Source organism: Carassius carassius, chromosome 38 (genome assembly GCF_963082965.1).
Source record: "Carassius carassius chromosome 38, fCarCar2.1, whole genome shotgun sequence".
NCBI lineage: Eukaryota > Metazoa > Chordata > Actinopteri > Cypriniformes > Cyprinidae > Carassius > Carassius carassius.
Window position 1 is genome coordinate 19,089,126 of NC_081792.1, and position 26,080 is coordinate 19,115,205.

The 26,080-nt window shown below is 37.6% G+C and overlaps 3 protein-coding genes across 3 annotated transcripts; all 3 read left to right on the top strand.

Annotated features, from left to right (window-relative positions):
- Positions 1-54: 54 nt before the first annotated feature.
- Positions 55-12,723, top strand: LOC132119490 (importin-9-like). Its single transcript, XM_059529519.1, has 23 exons — positions 55-313; positions 1,999-2,060; positions 2,158-2,244; positions 2,332-2,533; positions 2,632-2,720; positions 2,810-2,896; positions 3,506-3,625; positions 3,713-3,809; positions 4,334-4,396; positions 4,484-4,635; positions 4,710-4,808; positions 4,893-4,999; positions 5,278-5,417; positions 5,513-5,675; positions 6,960-7,186; positions 7,277-7,425; positions 7,499-7,627; positions 7,721-7,996; positions 10,574-10,740; positions 10,827-10,960; positions 11,038-11,157; positions 11,246-11,347; positions 11,935-12,723. Exons 1-23 carry the CDS (start codon positions 148-150, stop codon positions 12,069-12,071), a joined length of 3,075 nt encoding a protein of 1,024 aa, XP_059385502.1. The 5' UTR covers positions 55-147; the 3' UTR covers positions 12,072-12,723.
- An 844-nt stretch (positions 12,724-13,567) lies between these two features.
- On the top strand, positions 13,568-19,869 carry LOC132119491 (protein shisa-4-like). The gene is made up of 5 exons (XM_059529521.1): positions 13,568-14,000; positions 17,116-17,293; positions 18,297-18,433; positions 19,096-19,284; positions 19,661-19,869. Exons 1-5 carry the CDS (start codon positions 13,943-13,945, stop codon positions 19,699-19,701), a joined length of 603 nt encoding a protein of 200 aa, XP_059385504.1. The 5' UTR covers positions 13,568-13,942; the 3' UTR covers positions 19,702-19,869.
- Positions 19,870-22,063: 2,194 nt separating this feature from the next.
- On the top strand, positions 22,064-25,588 carry LOC132119492 (leiomodin-1-like). The gene is made up of 3 exons (XM_059529522.1): positions 22,064-22,415; positions 23,152-24,795; positions 25,007-25,588. Exons 1-3 carry the CDS (start codon positions 22,143-22,145, stop codon positions 25,031-25,033), a joined length of 1,944 nt encoding a protein of 647 aa, XP_059385505.1. The 5' UTR covers positions 22,064-22,142; the 3' UTR covers positions 25,034-25,588.
- Positions 25,589-26,080: the final 492 nt, after the last annotated feature.

The window sequence follows — 26,080 nt, forward strand, 5'->3', positions numbered from 1 at the left end:
TGGTCATGAAAGCGCCAATGATTCACGAATGGCAGCATTTCATCGTTTCATAGTCCCTCCCTAAACGTGCATTGGCGCGCTGTGCGTGCATCCTTACGTCGGGTCCCCGGTCCTCTCTCCGTTAGCCTCGGCAAGACTGGCGAAAATATGGCGGGTATGAACGCGTCGGGTCCCGGCCCGGTTTCGACTCTCGACCAGGTCGATAAAGGACTGAAGGAGACTCTTATAGACGCGCTAAACGCCATTCTGTCGCCGGTGCAAGAAGTGCGTTCTGCAGCGGAGGAGCGCATTAAAGTGTTGGAAGTGACGGAGGGTAAGAAGTGACGCGAGATGCTGCCCCAACATGCATGACACCATGTGAAGTGCAGAGTTTTACACATGGGCCACTCGCTTTTTCATTTCGGGTGAACGGTTGCTGATTTTATGATGCTTGTCGGCCGTGTTTATCACTCATGCCGTCACGGTGAATTTGTCAACGAATTGGCTTGAGTTGGGGAGGCGAAAGCAAGTGCATCCGAGTCCAACATGTTCCCGCATTTTCAGTTGATGGTTGTGGAGTCAAATGTAAAGATTATAATTGAGAAGTTTGGTTCTGTCGATCTGTATTTAGTCAGTTTCACTTTTAAAATCACTCACATGATGGTAATTCCGTGTTGATAAATACGCGTCATCTTTCTGAGAATATGTAAGTTCTTCAGCGATAGTTTAAGGTTTGGTGTCGGAGTGTCTTTATCAATATTAATTCAGAGTAACGTTATCCTTTATCATCAAGGTCTACGTTACATCACCCAGTATTTCTAAAGTTCAGGTATTGCTTAGAGTTTTGTGGATCTCTCGGGAGAACAAGAGCAGAATTTTGTTTCTGTGGCTAGATGTGAGTCAGAAGCTTTGGCCAAAAATAAAATGTCCAAGTTTAAGAATCAGTAACTGGAAAGCCATATGATTTGACTACAAAAATGTCTTTTTGTACCCAGTATTTGATATATTTCATAACATTTTCGACATTAAAGTAGGCTACTCCCTTCACTTTTAGAGTGAATTGTACATAATTGTAGCAGAGATATTGTTGTAGTTGAAGATCCATAATTGTTTATATTAAGAATTTGTTTCTTTACTTTTATTGAATAGAATTGAAGTACACAACCTTTTAAAGGGTTGAGGTCGGTAAGAATTTTTTTTTTTTCGTTTTTAAAAGTCACCAAAACTGCATTTATTAAAAAATACTGAAATAAAATCTGTAACTGTAAAGTACTATTACAATTTAAGATAACTGTTTTCTATTTTCATTACTCTGTGGTGGCAAAGCTCAATTAAATCCTTCAGAAATAATAATAATATGCTGATTTGGCGCTCAAGAAAAAATATCTTATCATTGTCAATACTGAAAACACTTGTGTCCTGGTTTTCACAAAAAAAATATTAAGCAGCACATTTTTGGGGGGTTCTTTGATGAATAGGAAGTTCAAAAGAACAGCATTTACTTGAAACAGAAATCCTCAGTAACATTATAAATGTTCTTAGTGTAACTTTTGATCAATGTAATGTATCCTTGCTGAATAAAAGTATTAGATTCTTTAAAAATAAATCTTATTGACCCAGAATCTTTCAACAGTAGTTTAGTTACGGACTGTATATTATATGCTTTTAAGTCTAGAAAGAAAACATGCCCACATAAAGGTAGAAATGCCCTTGAAAATCAGTTGGCCAGTTTAACCCAGCAGGTCGCTGACTGTGGCCTCTCTCTCAGGGTTCTTCTGTGTGTCGAGCGTCAGCAGTAACATTGTCTGTTGGCCACCAGTCTCTCATTGAGCTAAATCCATGGATGATGAAAGATCTGGTGAATGAAGCATGATTTTTTGATCGTGCTCATCTGACTTGGCTTCCAATTCATTTGTGGTCTTAGCTTGTTAGCTTATTGATAATCAGACATATTTTTGGTTTTGCTTAAACTACACCCATATTTATTTGTAAACAGCTTTTTTTGCACCTGTTTTGTAGAGTTTGGCGTTCACCTTGCAGAGCTCACTGTCGACCCACACGGAGCACTTGCTATTCGCCAAGTAAGACTAGATATTTTCAGTATAAATGAGCAGATAAACAAGTATTTGATTCTTACTGTTAAATTTGCTTAATTTGTTTGCTATATGTCTCTTGTAGTTGGCCTCTGTCATTCTGAAGCAGTATGTTGAGACACACTGGTGTGCCCAGTCAGAGAAATACAGGCCCCCAGAGACGACTGAATGGGTAAGAACTGCATATTTATGATTAGATGTGATGTTATCTGAGATATGGCATTATGTTAGTTAGTTTCCCATATCCCTTTCTGTTCAGGCCAAAGCTGCGATCCGTGAGCTTCTCCCAAGTGGTTTGCGGGAGGCCATCAGTAAGGTGCGCTCCAGCGTGGCCTACGCAGTGTCTGCTATTGCACACTGGGACTGGCCTGAAGCTTGGCCTGGGCTCTTCAAGCTCCTCATGGACATGCTGGCCAGTGGGGATGTTAACGCTGTACACGGCGCCATGAGGGTCCTCACAGGTAATGACTCTGAACATCTACACCTTTTCCTCACAGTTACAACAAGTGACAATGTTTTTGCGATGTTACTGAGCCACATATTATCATGCATTTCATAGAATTTACCCGAGAGGTGACTGATGTACAGATGCCGGATGTTGCACCTGTCATTTTGCCTCAAATGTACAAGATTTTTACCATGGCAGAGGTATTATACTCAGCTGAAAAACAGAGTACAGTCCTTGCTTTTGAGACAGTCGTGTGTAATGTATGTTATTGACAATATTATTGTTGCAGGTTTACAGTATTCGCACTCGATCCAGAGCAGTTGAGATCTTTACCACATGTGCTAATCTCATCTGTGCGATTGATGAAGTTGCAAAGGTAAGGTTTCAGTGAAATATTTTTTCTTTCTAGTTAAACAGGTAACACTTTAGACAGTAAACACATAAAAAAAAAGAAATCCATTTAAAATGTTTCTTATTTATAGGAATCCTGACACAAATGTATCCGGTTTTCCACAAAAAATATTAAGCAGCACTACTGTTTTCAGCACTGCTAATATAAGTAATGTTTCCTGAACACTAATTCATCATATTGGAATGATTTTTGAAGGATCATGTGACACTGAAACCTGGCGTAATAACTGCTGAAAATTCAGCTTTATGTCACAGAAATAAATTGCATTTTAAAATAAATTAAAATAGAAAACAGTTATTTTAAATTGCATTAATATTTCTCAGAATTACTGTATTTATCAAATCAAATAAATGCAGCATTGGGTAGTAAAGAGACTTCTTTCAACAACAAAAAAATCAACCCCAAAGTTTTGAACTGTAGTGTATACATTTTAATGTCTATTTGTATTTGTATTGAGTTAACATTAAACTAAATTAATACTTGCAGTGGAACTTGTGACTTCGTAATACCTTATACTTCACAGTACATACTAAAGGTGTAACTGACATTTTAAACAATTATATTTGATTTTAGGGTGCTGCCAACACTCTGATCTTCCCGGTGGTGCAGCAGTTCACTGAGGCCTTCATACAGGCCCTGCAGATTCCAGATGGTCCCACTTCAGATAGTGGTCTGAAGATGGAAGTGCTAAAGGTGACTAGCTGTTGCATCATGCAAAAAAAACTTTTTACCCTCATGACATGATGTGAAATGAAATTATTAATAGTTATCTCTTCATAGGCAGTGACGGCTCTTGTGAAAAACTTCCCCAAACCCATGGTGTCCTCCATGCAACAGATTCTACCTATCGTATGGAACACCTTGACAGAAAGTGCCTCTTTATATCCATTCAATGACAGATTTTACTACTAGTATCACCATCGAAAAAAAGGTTCACCCAGAAATGAATATTTTCTCTCATACTCAAGCCATCAAAAATGTAGATGAGTTTTTGTCTGAATCATAACAGATTTGGAGCATTACATGACTTGTTCAGCATTTGTTCCTCTGCAGTGAATGGGTGCAGTCAGAATGACAGTTCAAACAGCTTATAATAACATCACAATAATCCACAAGTAATCCAAACGACTCCAGTCTATAAGTTAACATCTTAGAAAGTGAAAAGATGTCTGTAATAAAAACTAAAACTAAAAACTCATTAAGATGTTTTTAACCTTAAAATAGTTCATTAACATCCATACTATTGCTTTTTCCATCTTGGAAATCTTAGGGTGAGCAAATAAAAATTTTCGGGTAAACTGTTCTTTAATGTCTCAATGACCTTTAATGACTTTTTTTGATGTTTTTATCGGTGGCAGTTATTTCAGAAAGAAAATTGAAGTATTTTTCTTAACCAAGCACGCACTTATGTGAGAACTGAGGTCAACTACACAGAAGAAGTAGACGATCCAATTGACTCAGATGGTATGTGGCACTAGATTTTTGCAAGAACTGATCATTGTTATCAGACTAGTTTAGTAAGCGCTGAGCGCTGTTAATTGATTGTCACAGGTGAGGTCCTTGGCTTTGAGAACCTCGTCTTCAGCATCTTCGAGTTTGTCCACACGCTGCTGGAGAACAAGAAGTTCAAGAGCACAGTGAAGAAAGCCCTACCAGAGCTCATATATTACATCATCCTCTACATGCAGATCACGGAGGATCAGGTTTGTGGGCATTGTGAGTGTGTCATGTGTCTTTTTTTATAGCCTTTATCTTCATGTTCTCATCCATCTCACAGATCAAGGTATGGACAGCCAATCCACAGCAGTTTGTTGAAGATGAGGATGATGACACATTCTCTTATTCAGTCCGGATATCTGCTCAGGATTTGTTGCTGGTGAGAGCACAGAGAGTTTGTTTGTAGGTGTTGTGTTTAAATGTTTTCTCTCCTTTATGCTTAATGCATTCTTTTGTCCATCAGGCTGTTGCTGCTGAGTTTCAGAACGAGAGCGCTGCTGCTTTAGCCGCGGCTGCAACACGGCACCTACAAGAGGCAGAGCAAGCCAAGAACACAGGCAGTGAACACTGGTAAAGAAAGAAAAACATCCTCTGTCACAACTAAACTTGTAGCCTTTTTACACATTTGCCAAATGTAAATAAAACACTAGAAAAAAGATACTACTTTTATATGTTCAGTTGCATGTCATGTGATCATTAGCCAACATCAGAGAACCATAAACATGCAAATGTGTTAAATCATTGAAGTATTACCCTTATGTCTGGTGGTACTTCTAGTAAAAGGGGTTCGGCTGACAAAAAATGATTGGGAGCTCCTGCCTTACATCAGTATCTCCATGAATATGCAGGTGGAAGGTGCATGAGGCTTGCATGCTGGCCCTGGGGTCAGTCAAGACCATCATCACTGAGAATGTGAAAAACGGTCGTGTGCATTTCGATATGCATGGATTCCTTGCCAATGTCATTCTTGCTGACCTCAATTTACCAGGTAACCTTGTTCTAAAGTTTCATTTTGATCTTATGTCAGTTTATGGCCTGATTGTAGACCTGTGGATGTGATCCCCCATGTTTTTTCATTCCCAGCAGCCTCTCCATTCCTCTTGGGTCGGGCCTTATGGGCAGCCAGTCGCTTCACTGCAGCAATGTCCCCAGAGCTCATTCAGCAGTTCCTCCAGGCCACTGTGAGTGGTCTACATGAGAGCCAGCCACCCTCTGTCCGGATCTCTGCTGTGAGAGCCATCTGGGGGTAGGACTTTCATTTCCAGTCTCTCATGTGCAGTGTTTAATCATTTGCGCCAAACGGTATGGTTGTTATTTGCAGTTATTTTTTATTTATTTATTATATCTTTTTCACTATTTAAGCCTGAAATTAATTTAATACACTTTCAAATGAGAAATGGCTTGGGCTGCTCTTAAGCAGGAATCTTATTTGGTTCTACACCTTTTACAGGATTCTCACGCATCCTGGAAATCACATGGAAAATGAAAGAATATGTTGAATGTCCTGGAAAATTATTATTTTAAAAGATATGATTGTGTTTCCTTTAGCCAAGAGCCAACCGTTTACCACTTTCCCTAAGCAAATGTTAGTACCGTGTTTTTCGGACTATAAGTCACACCTGAGTATAAGTCCATCAGTCCAAAAATACGCCATGATGAGGGAAAAAACATATAAGTCGCACTGGACTATAAGTCGCATTTATTTAGACCCAAGAACCAAGAGAAAACATTACCGTCTACAGCCGCGAGAGGGATTTCTGGCAGCATAGAGCGCCCTCTCGTGGCTGTAGACCGTAATGTTTTCTCTTGGTTCTTGGGTTCCGACTTATAGTCCGGAAAATACGGTAATAGAAAACTTTTGAACGGCCATAAATTTGGACCCACCTGTTTTCTCTTTTCATATTGCCTCTGTATAATGCATATTAAAGTAGTATTTCTAGGCACAACCAAAAAATTTAATCAATTTAATTTAATTAACAGACACTTTTATCCAAAGCGACTTACAGTGCATTCAGGCTAACATTTTTTACCTAACGTGTTCCCTGGGAATCGAACCCACAACCTGCAATACTTAATTGAAACATATTTGAAGGATACATGCCAATATTTTTACATTTTCTTTATTATTATTTTTAGCATTAATAAGGGACTGATTTAATTTTTCATTTTCAAATAGTTGAATAAAATAATTAAATAGTTTCTTGTACAATACACTTAAGAACTCATATTAAAGAGCTGAACCTAAAAATATCTTGAGAAATGTACATATGTGACCCTGGACCACAAAACCAGTCGTAAGTCGCTGGGGTATATTTGTAGCAATAGCCAAAAAAATTTGTATGGGTCAAAATGATTGTTTTTTCTTTTATGCCAAAAATCAATTTTGAAAAATTTATACTAACAGTAATGACATTTAGAAAAGTTTATTTCAAATAAATGCTGGTAATGTGAACTCTGGTAATCAACAAATAATGAATGTTTTTTTTTATTTCCACAAAAAGAGTGATCCCTCTTTATATCGGTTTCACAGGTACTGTGATCAACTCAAGTTGTCGGAGAGTACTCACGTCCTGCAGCCCTTCCTGCCCAGTGTCTTGGAAGGGCTGGTGCAGCTCGCGGCTCAGTTCAGCTCTGAAGTTCTCACTTTAGTCATGGAAACCCTCTGTATTGTTTGCACCGTGGATCCGGCTTTCACCACGAGTGCTGAGAACAAGATCTGCCCACTCACTATTGCCATCTTCCTTAAGTACAGTAATGGTACGATTATTTTATAGTCGACAGCCAGTATCATTTCTAATTTGGAAAATTACTGTTGGCTTATCATGTTTGCTTTTTCTTTTCTGTTAGATCCTGTTGTAGCGTCTTTAGCGCAGGACATCTTCAAAGAGCTTGCCCAGATTGAAGCCTGCCAAGGACCCATGCAAATGCGCCTCATTCCTACTCTTGTTAGCATTATGCAGGCACCGCCTGATAAAATCCCATCTGGCCTTTGTTCTGTAAGTTAAAGTTCTACATTTGTTCTACTTCTTACTGTAATTTGTAAGTAATACATATTTTTGGTTCCTACAGACATCCATAGATATCCTAACAACGGTTGTTCGTAACACTAATCCCCCGCTGACTGACATGCTGGTGTGCCAAGCTTTTCCTGCAGTGGCCCAATGCACTCTCCGCACAGATGACAACACCACAATGCAGGTAGCATCATTGTCCTAGAAACAAATCCGATAGGTCTTTTCAGAGTCCTCATGTCAGTTGGTATCTAACTCTCATCGTTGTTGATTTTCCCAGAATGGCGGTGAATGCTTAAGGGCCTATGTGTCTGTGGCGCTGGAGCAGATTGCCCAGTGGCAAGATGAGCAAGGCCACAGTGGCCTGTGGTATGTCATGCAGGTTGTCAGTCAGCTCCTGGACCCCCGCACATCCGAGTTCACCGCTGCTTTTGTAGGTCGTCTGGTGTCCACTCTTATTACCCGTGCTGGCACTCAGTTGGCTGACCAGCTGGACCAAATACTCCGTGCTATTCTCAGCAAGATGCAGCAGGCCGAGACCCTCAGTGTGATGCAGGTAGGGTTGGATTGATACCAGAATTTTGGTCTAGGTGCAATACCACAATGCTGATAGAAACGTAATACTTTTTCAAACTAAAGCTTGGAGGCGACTGTGGAGAAAATAATTTCTTAAAGTGCATTTTCAGGGCTGTCAAAGTTAATATGTTGACTTTAAATGTTGAGAAGTTATGTTAGGACAGGTACAGAAATAGCTCTCACTTAATAAGCTAATAATAACTTTTATAAATACAGGGTTTTACCTGGGTCAAAATTGGTCTTCGGTGGTGGCTGACCGACATGGTCATCCACACACAACAAAGAGTACCCTAGTACCCACATGATCCCAATATTGACAATAAATGTTACATTTAAAATAAATACAAAGAAACAGTTAGTGATTTTTTTTCTTATCCTATTTATTAATGAAAAAAATTATCACTGTCATCCTTTCTTGCCCTCTTGTCCACAGCAAAAAAAGCTGTGATTTTTCTACGACTGGCTTTCATAGTTTAGAAAGATAAAATCCTTTTTTGATAGACCTGATAATTATTTTAGTATAATCATATCAATTAAAAAGTAGCATTAAAAATTTTAAGAAAATTAGCAGCTAGCTACCAACAGCTTGCTTTGTGCTTTCATCTAGTTTCATCTCACTCCAGTCTAACTTTAAATGATTTTATAGGTTATTTACTTACACATTGTCATATGCCTATTTATTAATGCTAAATTTTACTAAACACTCTTGATAAATGGTTCTACTTTCTCATTTCAGATGTGTATGTTCTTCTAAGAAGTAATGATTTGTTATACACTGATTCAGACACTGACGGGCAGACCAATTGCTTTAACCATTCATTATAATGATTCGGCTCAAAGGAGTCATTAGGTCGTGATAGCGGACGTGTTGTGTGGGAATCCTGGCTGTTACATTGCGAAAGATTTGTCAACACACTCACACACACACATACAAATAACACTTAATAACTATATATATATATATATATATACATTTTTTGCGTTTATTTAAAGTTATGTCAGCTGCATGTGTGGAATGCTTGTCACAAGTTGTAAGAAAAGATAAGACAAATTTTGTTTTGACTGCAATTCACACCCAGCGGTAATTCAGCAAAAATATTTTCCGAATGCACCACGTGAAACATGTATTCGGCCTTCCGAATAAGTTAACGTACACCTTTACAGATTAAAATTACAAAGTGGGGTGGGGGAAAATCACACAATAAAATATTTGTATTATATTAGAATGGAGTTTTTCAGCATTTACATTAATCTTCTTCATTGATCTGTCAACGTTTATATAGCACATTAAATATAGTTACTACTAAATACATTTAAATACATTTACTACTAAAATAAAGATTATTTATTATCATTGTTACCTAATGCCTTAACTAATGCTGTTTACAAATACAATCATATTATTTTAAGTGGGTAAAAGCCAAGTTCACAAATATCAGGGTGCAGGACCCATCCTTTCTATAATTATATCCAAACTAGTTACAATAAGCCAATAAACCAGGTATTATTTAGAATATTTTAAACAAACACATTTCTCGACGTAACGTTAGCCTTTAATAAAACTGCAGCGGATCTAATCTATTAAACAGTGGCAAAGTAAACAAGCATTTAGATATTTTAAGAGAAAGACAAAGGTATTTTAGCTGTTGATTTGCTTATGAAAAACGTTTATTCTTGCTAGCCTTTTTAACTCCATCTGACCGTCAAAGTAACAATAGCGTGTTAAGCAATATGCACCATTAAAGTTTTGTCGTGGCCACATTAAGGCAGTAAATGCGATGTTCACATGGAAATCATCGTTGTGTGAGCTTACCTTACGGCACGAACCCAGAGTCTCCGCTGGGTAACATTGGATGGAAAACGGTAAACCAAGCGTCTTTCATTCGACGACTTGTGCTTGCATCTCGGGACGCTTCTCGATGATGACGTCTAAAGTCCCTGCCAAAGGATGTAGTCCCCTTTAGCAACTTGTTAGCAACCACCGTTTTTAAGACACAATAAAGTTTTAAAAAATCACAAGCAAGTTATAACTGGTGTGTTTTATGTCATAGATCAAAACGTGAAAATATTTAGAGGCTTTGTTAACCACAGACCTTATTTCAGCCGATTTAGCAAAAACCCATTCTAAAAACCCATAGACTTTAGGGCGAGGGAACCCGTAGTGCTAAAATGCTATCTCACTTCCGCGTTTTGGCCTACAAAGTGACGTCATAACTTTGGCACTCTATTAGGAGGGAGAGAGCAAAGACAGAACTGAAGACGGAGAGTGCCCGCGTGGGAGTGGGGCGCTGTGCTCGTTCTCTCCGTCACTCCGTCAGTAGCCTGCTTCACTCACAAAACCCAATTACAGATCAAATATGGCTTTGGTGGGACAAAAAATCGTTTTGGCGGCCGCCAAAAACTTTTCAATGTAGGAAAAACCCTGAATTAGTAACTAATTGTTTACTTATTTTTGCATGTTGAACATTCATTTTCTTGTACAGCAGATAAGTCTATTGTGTTATAGCTGCTGGCTCAAATGAGGTGTGAAATACATTCTTGCTCTTTATTTTTACAGTCCCTGATCATGGTTTTTGCCCACCTGGTCCATTCCCAGTTGGAGCCCCTGCTGGAATTCCTATGCAGTCTTCCAGGTCCCACAGGAAAACCTGCCCTAGAGTTTGTCATGGCTGAGTGGATGAGTCGCCAACATCTGTTCTATGGCCAGTATGAAGGCAAAGTCAGGTGAGGGTTTCCAGTCATTTCTACAGTGTGCTTGAATAATGGCACAGCTTCTGTTTGAAATAACACTGTAATCGTTCTGTCCACAGTGCTGTTGCCTTGTGTAAACTTCTCCAGCACAGTCTGAATACAAATGACAAGCGCCTCCAAGATATAGTTGTCAAAGGAGATGAAATTTTTAATCCAGACGAGGGAATCTGTACACGTTCCAAATCAGCCAAGAGTAAGTTAATGATCTCTTAAACTACCAAATGAATGATTGTTATTGTCTCAGATATCTGACTGACCTATTTCTCTCAGACCCACAGCGGTGGACCAACATTCCTTTGCTGGTAAAGATCTTTAAACTCATAGTCAATGAACTGTCTTCTGTGGTGGAGGCTAATGCAAATAGAGCAAATCCTGGAGACTGGAGCCAAGGTACTTCTGTGGTTTACCCCAATTATTAGTATTGATCAATGACATTAAATTGTGGAGCCGTCTTGAGTTTAATACGTTTACTTTGCAGACTCTGGTGGAATGTGGGATGATCTGGCTGAGGATGAGGAGGAGGAAGATGAAGGATTAGCAGGACAGCTTCTGTCTGATCTCATTGCCTCCAACAAATACGGTGAAGTCTCAAATTACTAACACAGGGTTACGTTTGTATTAATATTGCAAATATTGTGAGACATTGTGACTCTAATTGCATTTAAGAAAATACTATTACATTTTTATTTATTAATATTTAGAATTAGAATTTTATTCTTACATTGAGTGTTCTTTTTAATTTACTTAAAAAAAAAAAAAATTATTTTGTGTTTTTGTCATTTTTGTGCTTTTATAAATTAAACCATTAAATGAAATATTAAATTAAATATTAGTATTTTTAATTTTAAATGAACTATCTAGGTTAAATGTATTTGTTTACTAATCTGCTAACTACTTTTTTATTATTAATTTTCATCTGTTTTATTTCAGCTTTTTCAATGAACAAAAATGTTTCAATAGTTTTAGTTAACAATAATAACTGCTTCACATCTTTTGCAATGCTTTTGTGGTGGACATTCATATGCCGTTCTTTACATGTTAAGATTTATTAGTAAAAGCAAAAGAACAAAAACATGAGTAAAACCATGAAGTACACAAATCTTTCCATATTCACTATATTCTCTTTTCTATAGATAGTCTGTAACACTGATTGTAATTTCCCAATAGACGATGATTATTATGAGGATGATGATGAGGACGATCCAGATGCTCTAAAGGATCCCATATATCAAATTGACCTTCAGGCAAGTTATTTGGCATCGACTCTAAAGTATTACTGTAACCAGACCTCATATCTTCATTGATCTTGTCTCCATGTTCTTGTTCCACAGGCCTATCTGACAGATTTCCTTACCCAGTTTGCTCAGCAGCCTTGCTATAGCATGTTTTCAAGCCACTTAAATGAGGTAGAGAGAAGAGCCTTGCAGTCCATCGGTATATGACCTGTATACCCAACATCAGCTCCTTGTCCTTTGTTTTCGTCTTTACCACGGAGTCATCTTTTCTTAAAACTTGGAACATTTGAGTGGACTCGGAATGCCTTTCGGACAACGTTCTTGATCCACAACCCAAAAGAGGACTTAAAGGTTTACATGCCTCTCCCTGTGTTTTATAAAGGGAAGGAATGGACAATGATTCCCGGGGATGTTATAAGAGCAGGGTGTGAGGGGCACACAGACAGGACTGTGTGCATTTGCATCGGATGTCAAAACACTACTGTGCTTTGATAGACCTGTCTAGATTGATGAATGTTTTTTTGCAAAGGGACTGGTAACATTATAGGAATGATTTAAAAATATCAACTGTCCATTTGTACCTTCTCACTTTACTTATTCATGATGTTAAAAATCTTTCTGTGGAGGAATGAAAAAGACTTCTGACAGATGATGAATCTACACTTTGAAAATAAGTTGGAACTGTTGGCGGCCTTATTAAAGTTCTCCATGTTTGTCATTACGTGGTCTCATGAGCATGATCTTTATGGCTACACTGTTGGGTGAGCATGAAGAATAATATAGTGTTACCATAGTGATCCTACAGTCTTATTGGCAGTATTGTCTCCATGGAGCTATGAGAAGAATTTCAAAATAAAAGGCCTGTTAAGTTCAAAATTTTAAGTGTCTAGTTTCAAAACTAAGTTTTTGGAAATTAATATTTTTTTTTACTGTAAACAATCTTCATTTACTCTTAAAGATATATTTTGCAGAGTGCTAAAAATGTTAAGTTAACTGTACTTTGCCATTATAATTTTAATACATTTGATTATGAACACGCAAATGGAAAAGTATTTGTGTATTACATAGATGTATGTTGTTGGGTCACTAATTTTTTTTTTTAAGAACAAATGTGGCCTCAGTTTTGTTAAAAAAAAAATACTTTTAAGAACTAAATTAATATTTAGGAAAATACAGACTTTATTACACAATTATTTACAGATTTATTAAAAAATTATTTAAAATATGAAGTTTTAATTACTACGTTTTCCAGTACAGCCTACACCGGTTGTTGCACAAAATACATTAATTTACACATTTTTAAAACAAGTTGTATATTTTAAAACAAATATGTTTTGTAGCAGATAAATATGGGAATTTTTATCAAACTTAGAGGTAATGAAACAAGTATCACTATATATATATATATATATATATATATATATGTATGTGTGTGTGTGTGTGTGTGTATTAAGAACTCATATATTTCATTCAATTTAACATAACAAAGATGCAGTGTAGTCTCCACATATAATGTGAATGAGTGTATTTATCTCCAGAAATGTGAACTATTCAGAGAGGCAGGGGCGCGCTGCTACAGGAGCCCACGGGCATCATTTGTCCTCGTGGAATTTCGCGCATCTGCGGTCAATCTACTGAATAAATCCCTTCATTTCCACTTTTAATGTGTACGAAATCTAAGCATAAGCCAGGCGAAATGAACGTCCTTTAATGTAGCCTATTTGATCAGAGAGTAGGCTGAGGCTGGTACTGGAGATCTGGCGTGTAGCGTCACGGGCGGCGTCTCATTCCACTCTGATCGCGTGTTGATCACGAAGCCGCTTGATTCGGAGCTCCGCTGTCTGCGAGTCGTGGCAGATTGTATCATTTAAGGTCTATTTTTCAAATGATGCAAACGTAATCGTTTTGTCTGCTGTAACGGAAAGTGTACTGGAAGCAGCATGTCCTTCTACGCCGTCATTATAACGGTCCTCTGTATCATTTTCTCGGCTTGGCAGGGTAAGACGATAATGTAGTTTCTTCATAGGCCTCATTGTCGCAAATATTTACTTACAAACACGTTTGTTTATAATGTATTATCTTCATCCGCAGATGAAATGAAATTGAACTGAAATGCCACGTAACGTATAGCGCTTATGTAATGCAATTAATATATACATAGCTGCCGTGGTTAAAAAACCGTATATGCCAACAGCTCTCAAACTCCTCAGATTTGTAAATTCACACGAGACTGCATTTGTTTTTCTTCTGCATTCTGTATAACACCGGGCCTTCAGTGAAGAACCAGAAACTTAACTGAAACATTATCCACCTTTTTCCTCAACGCGGAAGTAACGTTAAGCCTATGGGTGAGACTCAGTGTTGCCAGATTGGAAATGTCCAAGTATCGTACCAGAAGTTCAAAATTATCGTATCTGGAAGAAAATTATCGTGCACGAGTCAAAAGAGTTATTTATCTATTCTAAACCAACAACATTTTCACACGACCTGCAAATTACCACAATAGATAACAAGGCGTATTGTAGGACAGAAGCAGTGAGACAAAATACTATCCCATTATTTTCAGTGACTGTCTGCGTCGCATCTTGTCGTGTCCAGTGAAGAAGGAATTTAGTTGTTGCTGCGTGGTGCAGTTAACTCCACATCTGAGCCGCTTTCATCGGAATCGTGCGTGTTGCCAGATGTTGAAGGGGTTCTTGCTATCATGGACCGCAACTAGTGCTCGTTGGCTTTAAAGCAGGGCACTCTCCTACATTCTTAACCATGTTCTTAACACCTGAGGTGGACACGAACGCATTTAGAGTGTCTGTAATGAGCCGATTTCGTGTATGAGTAAAGAAGCCATATGACTGCAACTACCCTCGTTTAAATTTTCATAGAATTCTGAAATTATCGTACATTAAGGGATTTTTTTCATTATTGATCGTACATCGTACAGAGGTAAAAATTATCGTACAAATACGATAATTATCGTACATCTGACAACACTGGTGAGACTTCCGTTTCATTAGCCGCTATAGGTAAATAACGAGGAGAATAACATCGTGCAGTAAACAGTAAAACTGTTTGCAGTTCAAACCAGTGTGTTCTTAATTAAGATAACAGCTTAAAATAATATGATAGTACACATCAATATCAAGCAGCAAAATTAACTGTTTTGTACAGCTAAAAATAGAAGCTTTACCCATAGAATTTACAAATGGCGGCGCCCGTTTTTACCTCTTTTACTCGCTTTTACCACTGTCTCTGCTTTTACTGTCTATGATTTTTACATCAGGAAAAGGTGGATACAAGAGTTGAGACGTTGAAGCAAGTGGTCAACTGACTTACATGTAATTTCTGTAAAAAAAAAATTATAATAATAATAATTGTAGATGTTTTTAGAGGTTTTTACTCAACATAAATTCAAGAAATTAGCGGCACTTCAGTCATTATTTGAGTTAGCTAAATGAGCGTCTACACAGTTAAATAATCCTAAATTAATGATTAATGGACTTATGAATTAATGCACTCATTAATTGCTCCTCTGTCTATTTAGGTTATTGTTAATGTTTATTATGAATATTTAAGTGTATGTTTGTGTGTAAAATTTATTATTAAATGACAATATGTGTCATATAAGCCCAAAACATAATTAGATTTTCACACCAATCCTGAAGGTAGAGAAAGAGAATCCATTCAAACAGAGGAGAGAAAAAAATATATTTTCTAATTTATTTATTGAATTGTATGATCCGGTGTTAAATATTTATGTCAAAAGTATGTATTGTGACAATAACTGCAAATAATGTTTCTTGTAACTGCTGATCAGTCCTGCACAACAGTTTGTAGAAATTTTAACCCATTCCTCAGTACAGAACCACTTCAATTCTGTGGTGTTGGTGGGTATCCTCCTATAAACTGCTTGATTCAGGTCCTTCCACAACATTTCAATTGGATTAAGGTCCAGAAATCTACTCAATAATTCCAAAACATTAACTTTGTTCTTCTGTAACCATTCTTAGAATGACTTGTGTGCATAGGGTTGTTGTCTTGCTGCATGAACAACTTTCTCTTGAGATTCAGTTCTCGAACACATGTCCTGACATTTTCCTTCAGAATTTGCTGGTATAATTCAGAAATCTTTTTTCCATCAATGATGGCAACCCGTCTTGGACCAGATGCAGCAAAACAGGACCAAACCATGATACTACCACCACCATGTTTCACAGATGGGATAAGGTTATTATGCTGAAATGCAGTATTTTCTTTCTCCAAACATAACGCTTCTATTGTGGTCTCATCTATCCACAAAACATTTCTCCATTATTCCTCTGGCTCGTCCACATGATGTTTAGCAAACTGCAGATGGGAAGCAATGCTCTTTTTGGAGAGCAGTGGCTTTCTCCTTGCGACTCTGCCATGGACACCATGGTTGTTCAGTGTTCTCCATGACAGGCTCATAAACATTAACATTAGCCAATGTGAGAAAAGCATTTATTTACTTAGAAGTTACCCTGGGGTCCTTGGCAACCTCACAGACTATTACACGTCTTGAGTGTTCTTTGTTGGCCAGCCACGCCTGGGGAGGGTAATAGTGGTCTTGAATTTCCTCCATTTGTACACAGTTTGTCTGACTGTGGATTGGTGGAGTCCAAACATTTTAGAGATGGCTTCATAACCTTTTCTTGCCTGATGAGCAACATCAACACTTTTTCTGAGGTCCTCAGAGGTCTCATTTGTTTGAGCCATGATACACTTCCACAAACATGACCAAACTTTGATAGATCCCTGTTCTTTAGATAAAACAGGACACACACTGACACTTGATAGTCATCTCACTGATTGAAAACACCTCTGAACAGATGGATTCTAATTTCACCTTTAAATTAACAGCTAATCCTAGAGATTCACATACTTTTGCCTCTCACAGATATGTAATATTGGATAATTTCCTGAATAAATAAATGACAAAGTATATATTATTTTCATCTCATTTGTTTGATTGGGTTCTCATTGTCAACTTTTAGAACTTGCATGAAAATCTGATGATTTTTTTGGCAATATATTTATGCTGAAATATATCTGTGTGTGTGTGTGTTTTTTTAACCACTAGCTTTGTTCTTTCTTTCAGTGAGTGCAGATGAGGACTGCTTGTGGTATGTGGACAAAAATGGCACCTGGCACAATGGCTTTGATTGCCCACCCATATCCTTCTGCTGTGGGAACTGTCACCGCCGCTACTGCTGCCTGGATGGCTTCAAGATGATCACCGAGGCGGGACAGAAGCGCTGCATGCTGTTCCATCTCAGGTACACTTTTCAGGATTCTAGTTTATTGACCACTTAGTGGCCTAGAGAGGCTCCTCAACCTCACATTAGGGTGGCCATATGCGCCGTTCATACGGGACACGTCCCAGCCAGGATTTTAATAATGCCAGAAATATCCAGGTTTTGGCTATTTGCACTGTGAAGGTTGATCGTTGAAACATTTCTCCATTATTCCTCTGGCTTGTCCACATGATGTTTAGCAAACTGCAGATGGGAAGCAATACTCTTTTTGGAGAGCAGTAGCTTTTTCCTTGCGACTCTGCCATGGACACCATGGTTGTTCAGTGTTCTCCTGATGACAGGCTCATAAACATTAACATTAGCCAATGTGAGAAAAGCCTTTATTTACTTAGAAGTTACCCTGGGGTCCTTGGCAACCTCACAGACTATTACACGTCTTGAGTGTTCTTTGTTGGCCAGCCACTCCTGGGGAGGGTAACAGTGGTCTTGAATTTCCTCCATTTGTACACAGTTTGTCTGACTGTGGATTGGTGGAGTCCAAACACTTTAAAGATGGCTTTGTAACCTTTTCTTGCCTGATGAGCAACATCAACACTCCTCAGGTCCTCAGAGGTCTCATTTGTTTGTGCCATGATACACTTCCACAAACATGACCAAACTTTAATAGATCCCTGTTCTTTAGATAAAACACGACACACACTGACACTTGATAGTCATCTCACTGATTGAAAACACCTCTGAACAGATGGATTCTAATTTCACCTTTAAATTAACAGCTAATCCTAGAGATTCACATCCTTTTGCCTCTCACAGATATCTAATATTGGATAATTTCCTGAATAAATAAATGACAAAGTATATATTATTTTCATCTCATTTGTTTGATTATGATTATGTACAATCAGGCATTTATTCATTTAGCAGATGCTTTTATCCAGTTTTTTCTGAGTTTCTCCCAGAGAAGTCAGATAATTAAAAATTGTTGTTGTCTTTCTTGACAAGTTTTCTGTCCTGCCTCTCTCAGCCCTTCCACTATAGCTGGCATTGCTTCATCCATCCTGCTCTTTGTGGCTGCTATAGCCACCATGGTCTGTTGCTTCATGTGTTCCTGTTGTTACCTGTACCAGCGCCGCCAGCAACGCGGCAGAACTCCTTATGAAGGTAAGCGTAATTACTTAAAAAAAAAAAAAATAAACAAAGTAAATATCACATTTTTGCAGAGACAACATGAGGGTATTACATTTAATACTTAGCATGTATCTTGATGCATTTTTATTTATTTATTTTTTGCTGTTGGGTTATTTGCATGATATACAACTATAAATACATAAAATCCTACCTGGATATACTGTACAGTACACTCACATAATGCTGGATATAATATCATGCAAAACTCAACTGCTTGATTGTCTGTATCATGTAAAAGTGTAAACTATTTTATAGTACATATACTAAAAGTTGTATTTATAAAACGTAAAGTATATTATCAAACAGCTCTATTTGTAAAGTTCGATTTTTTTTTCAGTATACACAGAGAGCACGCACATTATATACTACAACAGCTTGATTATTTGTATAATTGGAAAATGTAACTATATTATCTTCCAGCTCAAGTCTGCTAAATGTGAATTTAAGGCATGAAGTTATTAAGGATTATCACTGTGGTCTTCTGTAAAGCTGCTTTGAAACAATGCATATTGTGAAAAGCACTATATAAATAATTTGATTGATTTCTTATTTCTCTTTCTGGTATTGCAGTTGCATTGCTCTTTATTATCATACTCATAAAAATCATCACCTACTAACATGAGTCTCAATTTCAGCCCAGCATATTCCAATGGCCAGCTATCCTGTGGAGCACATGTACGATGCTTCTGGTAAACCCATTGGACATCCTGATTATCCTGGATATCCAATGGTGCCGCAGTATCCAAGTGTCCCCCACCAGTATCCTATGATGGTCCAGGGTCCTTATCCTCCTAATCATCCTGACGCAGTATACAGTCAAGCAGGTATTCAAACAGCCTGTGGCCGAGATCACATACTGCAAACGAAGGTCCCAAAAAGGGTGTTTCACATCAGTGGTATTGACAAACTATTTTTGGTTTTTCAAAGAGGCTTTCAGTGAAAGGTCGTTAAAAGAACCATTTTTCTTATTGTGAAGAATGTTTTAATAATCTGAAGAAACTTTTTCCACTTTAAATAATAATGGCACGTTTCCATGGATGTTATGGGTTCTTCATGGACCATCAATTCCAATAAGAAGCTTCATTTTTAAAGTGTATAGTGGAAATAAAAACCCCATACTTGCATATAGTTGCACAGACAATATAACGGTTTTCTAAAATTGTGTTGTTTTTTCGTAAATTGTGTTGTTTTTGTTTTCAGCTCCTCCGCCGTATTCCCCTCCCCAGTACCCAGGGCACTGAAAGAGCTGAAGTCCCTCAATGAGGAGAAGATAACCCATAAAGCGGGTGATGAGGAGGGCCCATGCTTGTGAGGAATCCTTTGAATGAGAAGCCGTTTTAAAAACTGATTTATGTTATTTATTTCTTGATTAATTTATTGAGTGAAGCATGAACTGACCTCAAAATCGACTCACGCATCGGAGTGTTTTCTTGTTTGATGTACAGCTTTCATGTGTCATTAATCAGCGCGTCTCCTCCCACTTTAATCCAGCAACTCACAGACTCAAAAGACTGCTTTAAATGTGCCATTATGTTTTGGACTGTTAAATATGACTGTCTTGCAGTAGAGACTGGCTGCCAGTTCCGATTCACCTAGGATATCGTTCTTTGTTCAACCAAATGAGAAGAAGCTTATATTATTTGCACTTTATTCTGCAATAGACATGTTCAAAATGTATTTATTTGACCGCTAATCCGAGCATGTCACTTGCATCATTAACATCAAATCATGCTGTATGCTTTTCATTTCTTATAGACAGCTAACATACGGACATGAATCGTAGATGTCTTATAGACAGTTAATATGCAGTATGTATATAAGAGAGAACTTACATTAAGAATGAATTTCATGTTTCATAGCATCCAACCAAACATCAATTTTTGCATTTGCAGGTCATCAATTGTTTTTAGATCTGGATTGAGCAGCTGTAAAGTTAACGCCCTTTAGATTTGCATGTCTTTAACTGTATCTCATGCTACGAAGGCCAGTTGTCAAGGGAATAACTGTAATGTTTGAATTCAATTAGCTGTCCGTCTGTGCATTTTTATTTGTTTCAAAAAGCTTTTTGATTCTGTCATTTATGTTGTTTTGTTACATCTTCACAGTGATGTATGTTTAAACAAAGTTCCTTTAGTTTTCCCTCCAAATTCTGAGAAGGAAATCTGAATAGTGATATGAAAACGCAAAAAAAAAAAAAAAATGGCAAGATATAAAATTTGAATTGTGAGATGGCAAAATTTTCAGTGTGATTACATGCATTCAGGAACTTCATATATTGCTACACTAATGACAACAAACAACAGACCTTTTTGCTTACAAATTGTGGCTGAAATTTCACTAATGTGATCACACATAAAGGTGGGATTTTTTCCATTCATATTAACAGGAGTGGACCTTAATTAATTTAAAAGTTCATCATAAATGACACTTTTCATTGATAAATTAGAATGTAAATTAAAAGTACATCCTCATTAAAACGAGTATCAGCTTAAAAAAATTAATCTGTTGCATATGGTACATTTACTTTTAAATTATTTCTGCTACCTCATCATCTCACATTTGTAAGATTAGTTGTGATGCTTTTTCCATTGTTTAAATAACTAGTTAGTTATTTAAATTAATCTATAATTAACAGTGTTGTTTTGCTATATACAGCATATGCTCCTGTATTGTCACTTTGGAATGTGAAGTACAAATAAGAAAAGGATCTATAAAGAAGAATTTTTACAATGTGGAATATTAACAGGTATTTTCAACTGGGGGGGGGGGGGGGGGGCAATTAAAAGGCTACTTGTGTTTGTACTTGCACTAATCATCCTGTAAGAAAGGTCTAATTGAACAGACTGGATAAGTAGTATTGCATAATCTCTTTTTACAATAAAAACAGAATTGACTTTGCATGCTGTCTCCATTGGTGCAGTTCCTGAAATCAGTGTTTGCCTATTGTCATTATTTAATGCTGCCTTATTTTTACACATAACAATTTTGTAGTATAACAAAGATATTTTATATACCACAAAATAACTGTAGTGTTTCGTTAAAAAAACAGTTAATTATAACTTTTGAAAAGTAGGCTGAGCGAGACCAAAATAAATAAATACATAAAAGTGTGTAGTCTGGCTTTGTTTTTGTTTGTTTTGTTTTGTTTTTTGGTTTTTAGTAGGATGACACATTATCACTTCAAATTTCTGTATAGCCCAGACTTTTCTATTGAACCACATTAAACTGATTCCTTGAATAGCACAGCAGCCTATTATTCCAACATATTTCTATAACATCACTGGAAAAATGTTGTCAGTACTCCAGGAATCCTGATTTCCTTAGTGACCAGGAAGTAACAGTTTGTTTCTGGGATGCTTTTGGGTTTTAGTAAACCATAGCCTTCCCAATTGCCTTTAAAGGACTATGTACCCCCATCTAAATATGGGCATGCGCTCGCGATGGATTTCAAGGAATGTCCGAGCAGCACAAACTTGCGCTGACAGTCCATCGCGTCTCGCGCTGCTCACGCGATTCTTTTCCACATCCAGAAAGGCTTCAGTTTGACTCTTTTCAACCTCCTCCATTTTAAACTTTAATTGTTGATGAACAGTTTTTAAAAAAAGGTAAAGTAAGTGGGAAGACAGTGATATCTTCAGCGAATTCTACAGCCTATTACTTTGTATCACAACTGAACGCAGCTATGTCCCGGAGGAAAGTGAGGGGACTCACGAAAACCGGGCGACAGGTGAGCGAAGACCCGGACCTCGACAGTTTACTGTCAAACCTGTCGCCCGAAGAAATGGAGGAGCTGCAGAAAGAGGTTTCCGTCGTTCCCGATCCAGATCCGAGTGAAATAATCGTAGTGGACCAAACGGATTTAAAACCAACCACCGCGACACTTAAAAAGGAATCACAACAAAGCAGCCAGACCGATGACTTAAGATCCCGCTTACAGAGGAACCTGTCAACAGAGGTAAAATATTCACTACTGTACAAGTTCATCTGTGAAAATGTGAATGCTTGAGTTTGAACCAACATGCTTAATGCAGTAGGAGCTTGAAAGTAATGCAAAACAAATCAATAAATATAATGTGGTTTTCAGGGCAATTATTTCCAGGTTCTGTATAGACAGATGTTTTCAGGATAGATGTATTTATATAATTTTATGACTCTAGTAGCCTAGCGAAAGTCACCTTATTTTTACATATTGCACGTTTATGCAACTTTTACAAATTACTTTAAATGTAAAAGCTGTGATGGGCATAAATGTTTACTTTTTGAGGCATGATAAACAGGAGAGAAAAAAAACTCCTAAGATATATCTAAAGGAGATATATCTATCTTTGGATTTTAAGTCTCTTGAAATGTTGGCCTGTTTGAAGTTCCTTGGTTGATTGCTCCTTTGCTCACTGCCTTTTAAGGATAAGTCTTTCAAGGCTGGAGCTTTCTAGTGCAAAACAACGTGGCTCACAAACCAAACACTCAGCCACTGTGCAAGTTTACATCTTCACTGAAACATCCAGTGTAAACATCCAGTGTTCATGCACTACAGGTTTTGTATATCCATATGTCAAAGCCCAGTCTTCAGTTGAACATTTTAATATTGATATGTAGGCATTTCCTCCAGTCGGCTCCCCCAAAACAAAAAAATATAACATGTTGCATATGTCACCTTGCTTGTCCATAATTCATAAATGTCGAATCCTCAGGGAGAGCCGAAGAAGGAGAGCCGGAAGCAAGAGTACCTACGTAAGATGGGCCTGAGCCAAGAGAAGAATACCTCCGCGTCTGACAGCAAAAATGGAGGGCTTCAGAGGACCCCCTTTACCTCTTCTTTCTCTAAACATGATGGTAGAATGGAGGACAGGACCCGCAGAGTCACAGAGGCCAGCAAAGATGACAAATTTGGTCCATATGCCCTTTCCAGGAAGGACGAGGAGAGTGAGAAGCAAGTAGAAGTGAAGGAACAAAGTAATGGGAGTAAATTCAAAGATAGAAGAGAGATGAGAGAAAGTAGTAGCAACAAAACCAAAGAATTAATATCCAAGCTTCAAGAGAAGAAGGAGGATAGTAAAGAGAAAAACAGAAAGGAAGACTGTTGGAAAAGGGAATCTGGGGAAAGTAGAGCAAAGGAGATGATTTCTAGGATAAAGGAGAAAGAGGAGAAGGAAAGGGATAGAAAGGAAGAGTTTAGGAAGAGAGAGGAAATCAAAACTAAAGGCTATACATCCAGGTTAGAGGAAAAGCAAAATCAGGTTCTAGAAGACAAAACGAAAGAAGAGAAGAAGGTCAAGGAAGAAAACCAAATAAGAAGGTTAAGCGAAAAGTTGAAAGAGAGCCCTATGTTGGAAGTAATGGGACAAAATGAAATTGATAATGACGTTCATGAACCCATTAAGCAAGAGAAAATTGGAAACTGTGTCTCAGATACTATTTCAAAAAGTAAGACAAATGAGGAGGAAGAGGAGGATGAGTCGGCCAGCATGTTTGATGAAGATTTGGAGAGAGTTCGTTGCAATGATTCGAGCATGACTGACCTCAATGTGAACAATTCAGAAGTCATAAAAACCAAAACACTTATTCAGTTCGCCGAGGCCTTAAAAAACAACACACACATCAAAGTGTTTTCTTTGGCTAACTGCCGTGCCGATGACCACGTGGCTTATGCTATTGCAGAGACCTTACGAAATAACAAAAGCATCATTAGCATCAATCTGGACTCCAATCTTCTTACTAGCAAAGGTGTTATGGCCTTGATCCATGCCCTCCAACACAACTCCACCCTCACTGAGTTACGCTTCCACAACCAACGACACATCATTGGAGGAAAGTCAGAAATGGAGATGACCAAAATCTTGAAAGAAAACACAACGCTTCTGAAACTGGGCTACCAATTTGAGTTAGCTGGTCCTCGTATGACCATGACCAATATACTTAGTCGCAATATGGACCGTCAGCGGCAAAAGCGGCTGCAGGAACAGAAGCAGGCACAGGTCCAAGTAACTGGAGACAAGAAAGACACATTAGAAGTTCCAAAACCTGGCTTTGGTAAAGGCTCCCCGAAAGCTTCGCCTAGACCGTCTCCTATAACTTCTCCCGTACCGTCACCCAAGTTGACTCAAAAGAAAAGGGTCAGTGGGCTTGGTGGTGGACCACCTCCACCCCCACCACCACCTGGAGGACCACCACCGCCTCCACCTCCAATGCTAGACGGAGACTTCCTAAAGAACTCCCTGACGCCCATGTCACAAAGGAAACTAGACGACAGGAAAGGAGGAAGAGGAGGAGCTCAAAACTCAAGGGACCAACTTCTGGCTTCCATTAGAGGCACCAATATCAGACAGCTCAAAAAGGTAGGAATTTATATATATTTAAATGTAATAATATAAATAATATAAATTTCCAATTGTAGATGATATATAGATAATAGTAAAAATAGTAAAAATAATTTCTTATTTAATTAAAAATAGACATATATGCATTTATATCAGAGTTTATTATTTATTCCGTGTTCCCTGAGAAATTGTTGAACATTTTAACTCACCATGAATAATTATTTCATAGGTTGCATTACCAAAGCTCTTGCAATAATCCAGAGATGCAGAGAGATAATTCTGGGTGAAGAAAACGGCAAGAATGAAAGGACAGACATCTCACAGACCTTGAGAAGATCATTAATCAGAATCTTCCATAGAAAGTCTTACTTCTGTTCTGCCCTATAGTATGGAAGACATGCAAGGACTCTTATATATGATGATATACAACTGCTTCTACCCAGGAGTCTTTGTACAAAATACACTGGACGATAGAAAGAAATGGAAGTGTGGTGCAGTCATGGGTGCTCAGAGGCTTCAGTGGCCTGTGGAACTGCAGAGTTGATGCCTTGCTTGTCATTTGCACTAAATGAATATTTCATATGATAGATTTACTAATGTGTGTTGATACAGTAAGTGTGGATGTTGAAAAGGTATTTGTTTCTGCAGTCGAATTGGATGAGTTGAACTATACAAGAACAAATAATTGTCTGGATTTTATAGTTGTTTTGGGAATCTCTATATTAAAAGCTCTTGCTGATCAGGGAATAAAGATGGGATTCTAATCAATAATTACAAATAATATATAGTTTCAATTGTACTACAGAATTTTAATATCTTGTTTTAGAATGATGGGTGTGAAAGAGAACAGGATTACAGCTTTCAAGAAAAAGCAATGGATACTCAGATCTGTGAATATGATCAGTGTTTTTTTTTTACCATCCATTTGTAATTTATCAAAAGACAAAAAATGTAGTTTGTTATTACTTTGGGAATGGAAGCAATCTCTGCACATAATAAAGGTTAATGTACCTAACGTGCTTTGAAGACAATATATTTTCATACATGTATGATTTCAGTCTCGTCAAGAGCACATCTAGTAAAAGCTAAGGTGAAATGTTATGCTAATTCAGTTTGTGTTCGAAAATAAAATTAGTTTTGGATAAATCTGCCGGATAAAGATATGATTGGTCCAACAAACACACCTGGTCATGGGATTTTACTTTATTAATTTCAAGTCATTGTCAGAAAAATATCAGAATCATGTTTGTTTCAGTGTTTCGTCTCTTAATTTTTTATTTTATTTCAGCTTTATTTCATGTAC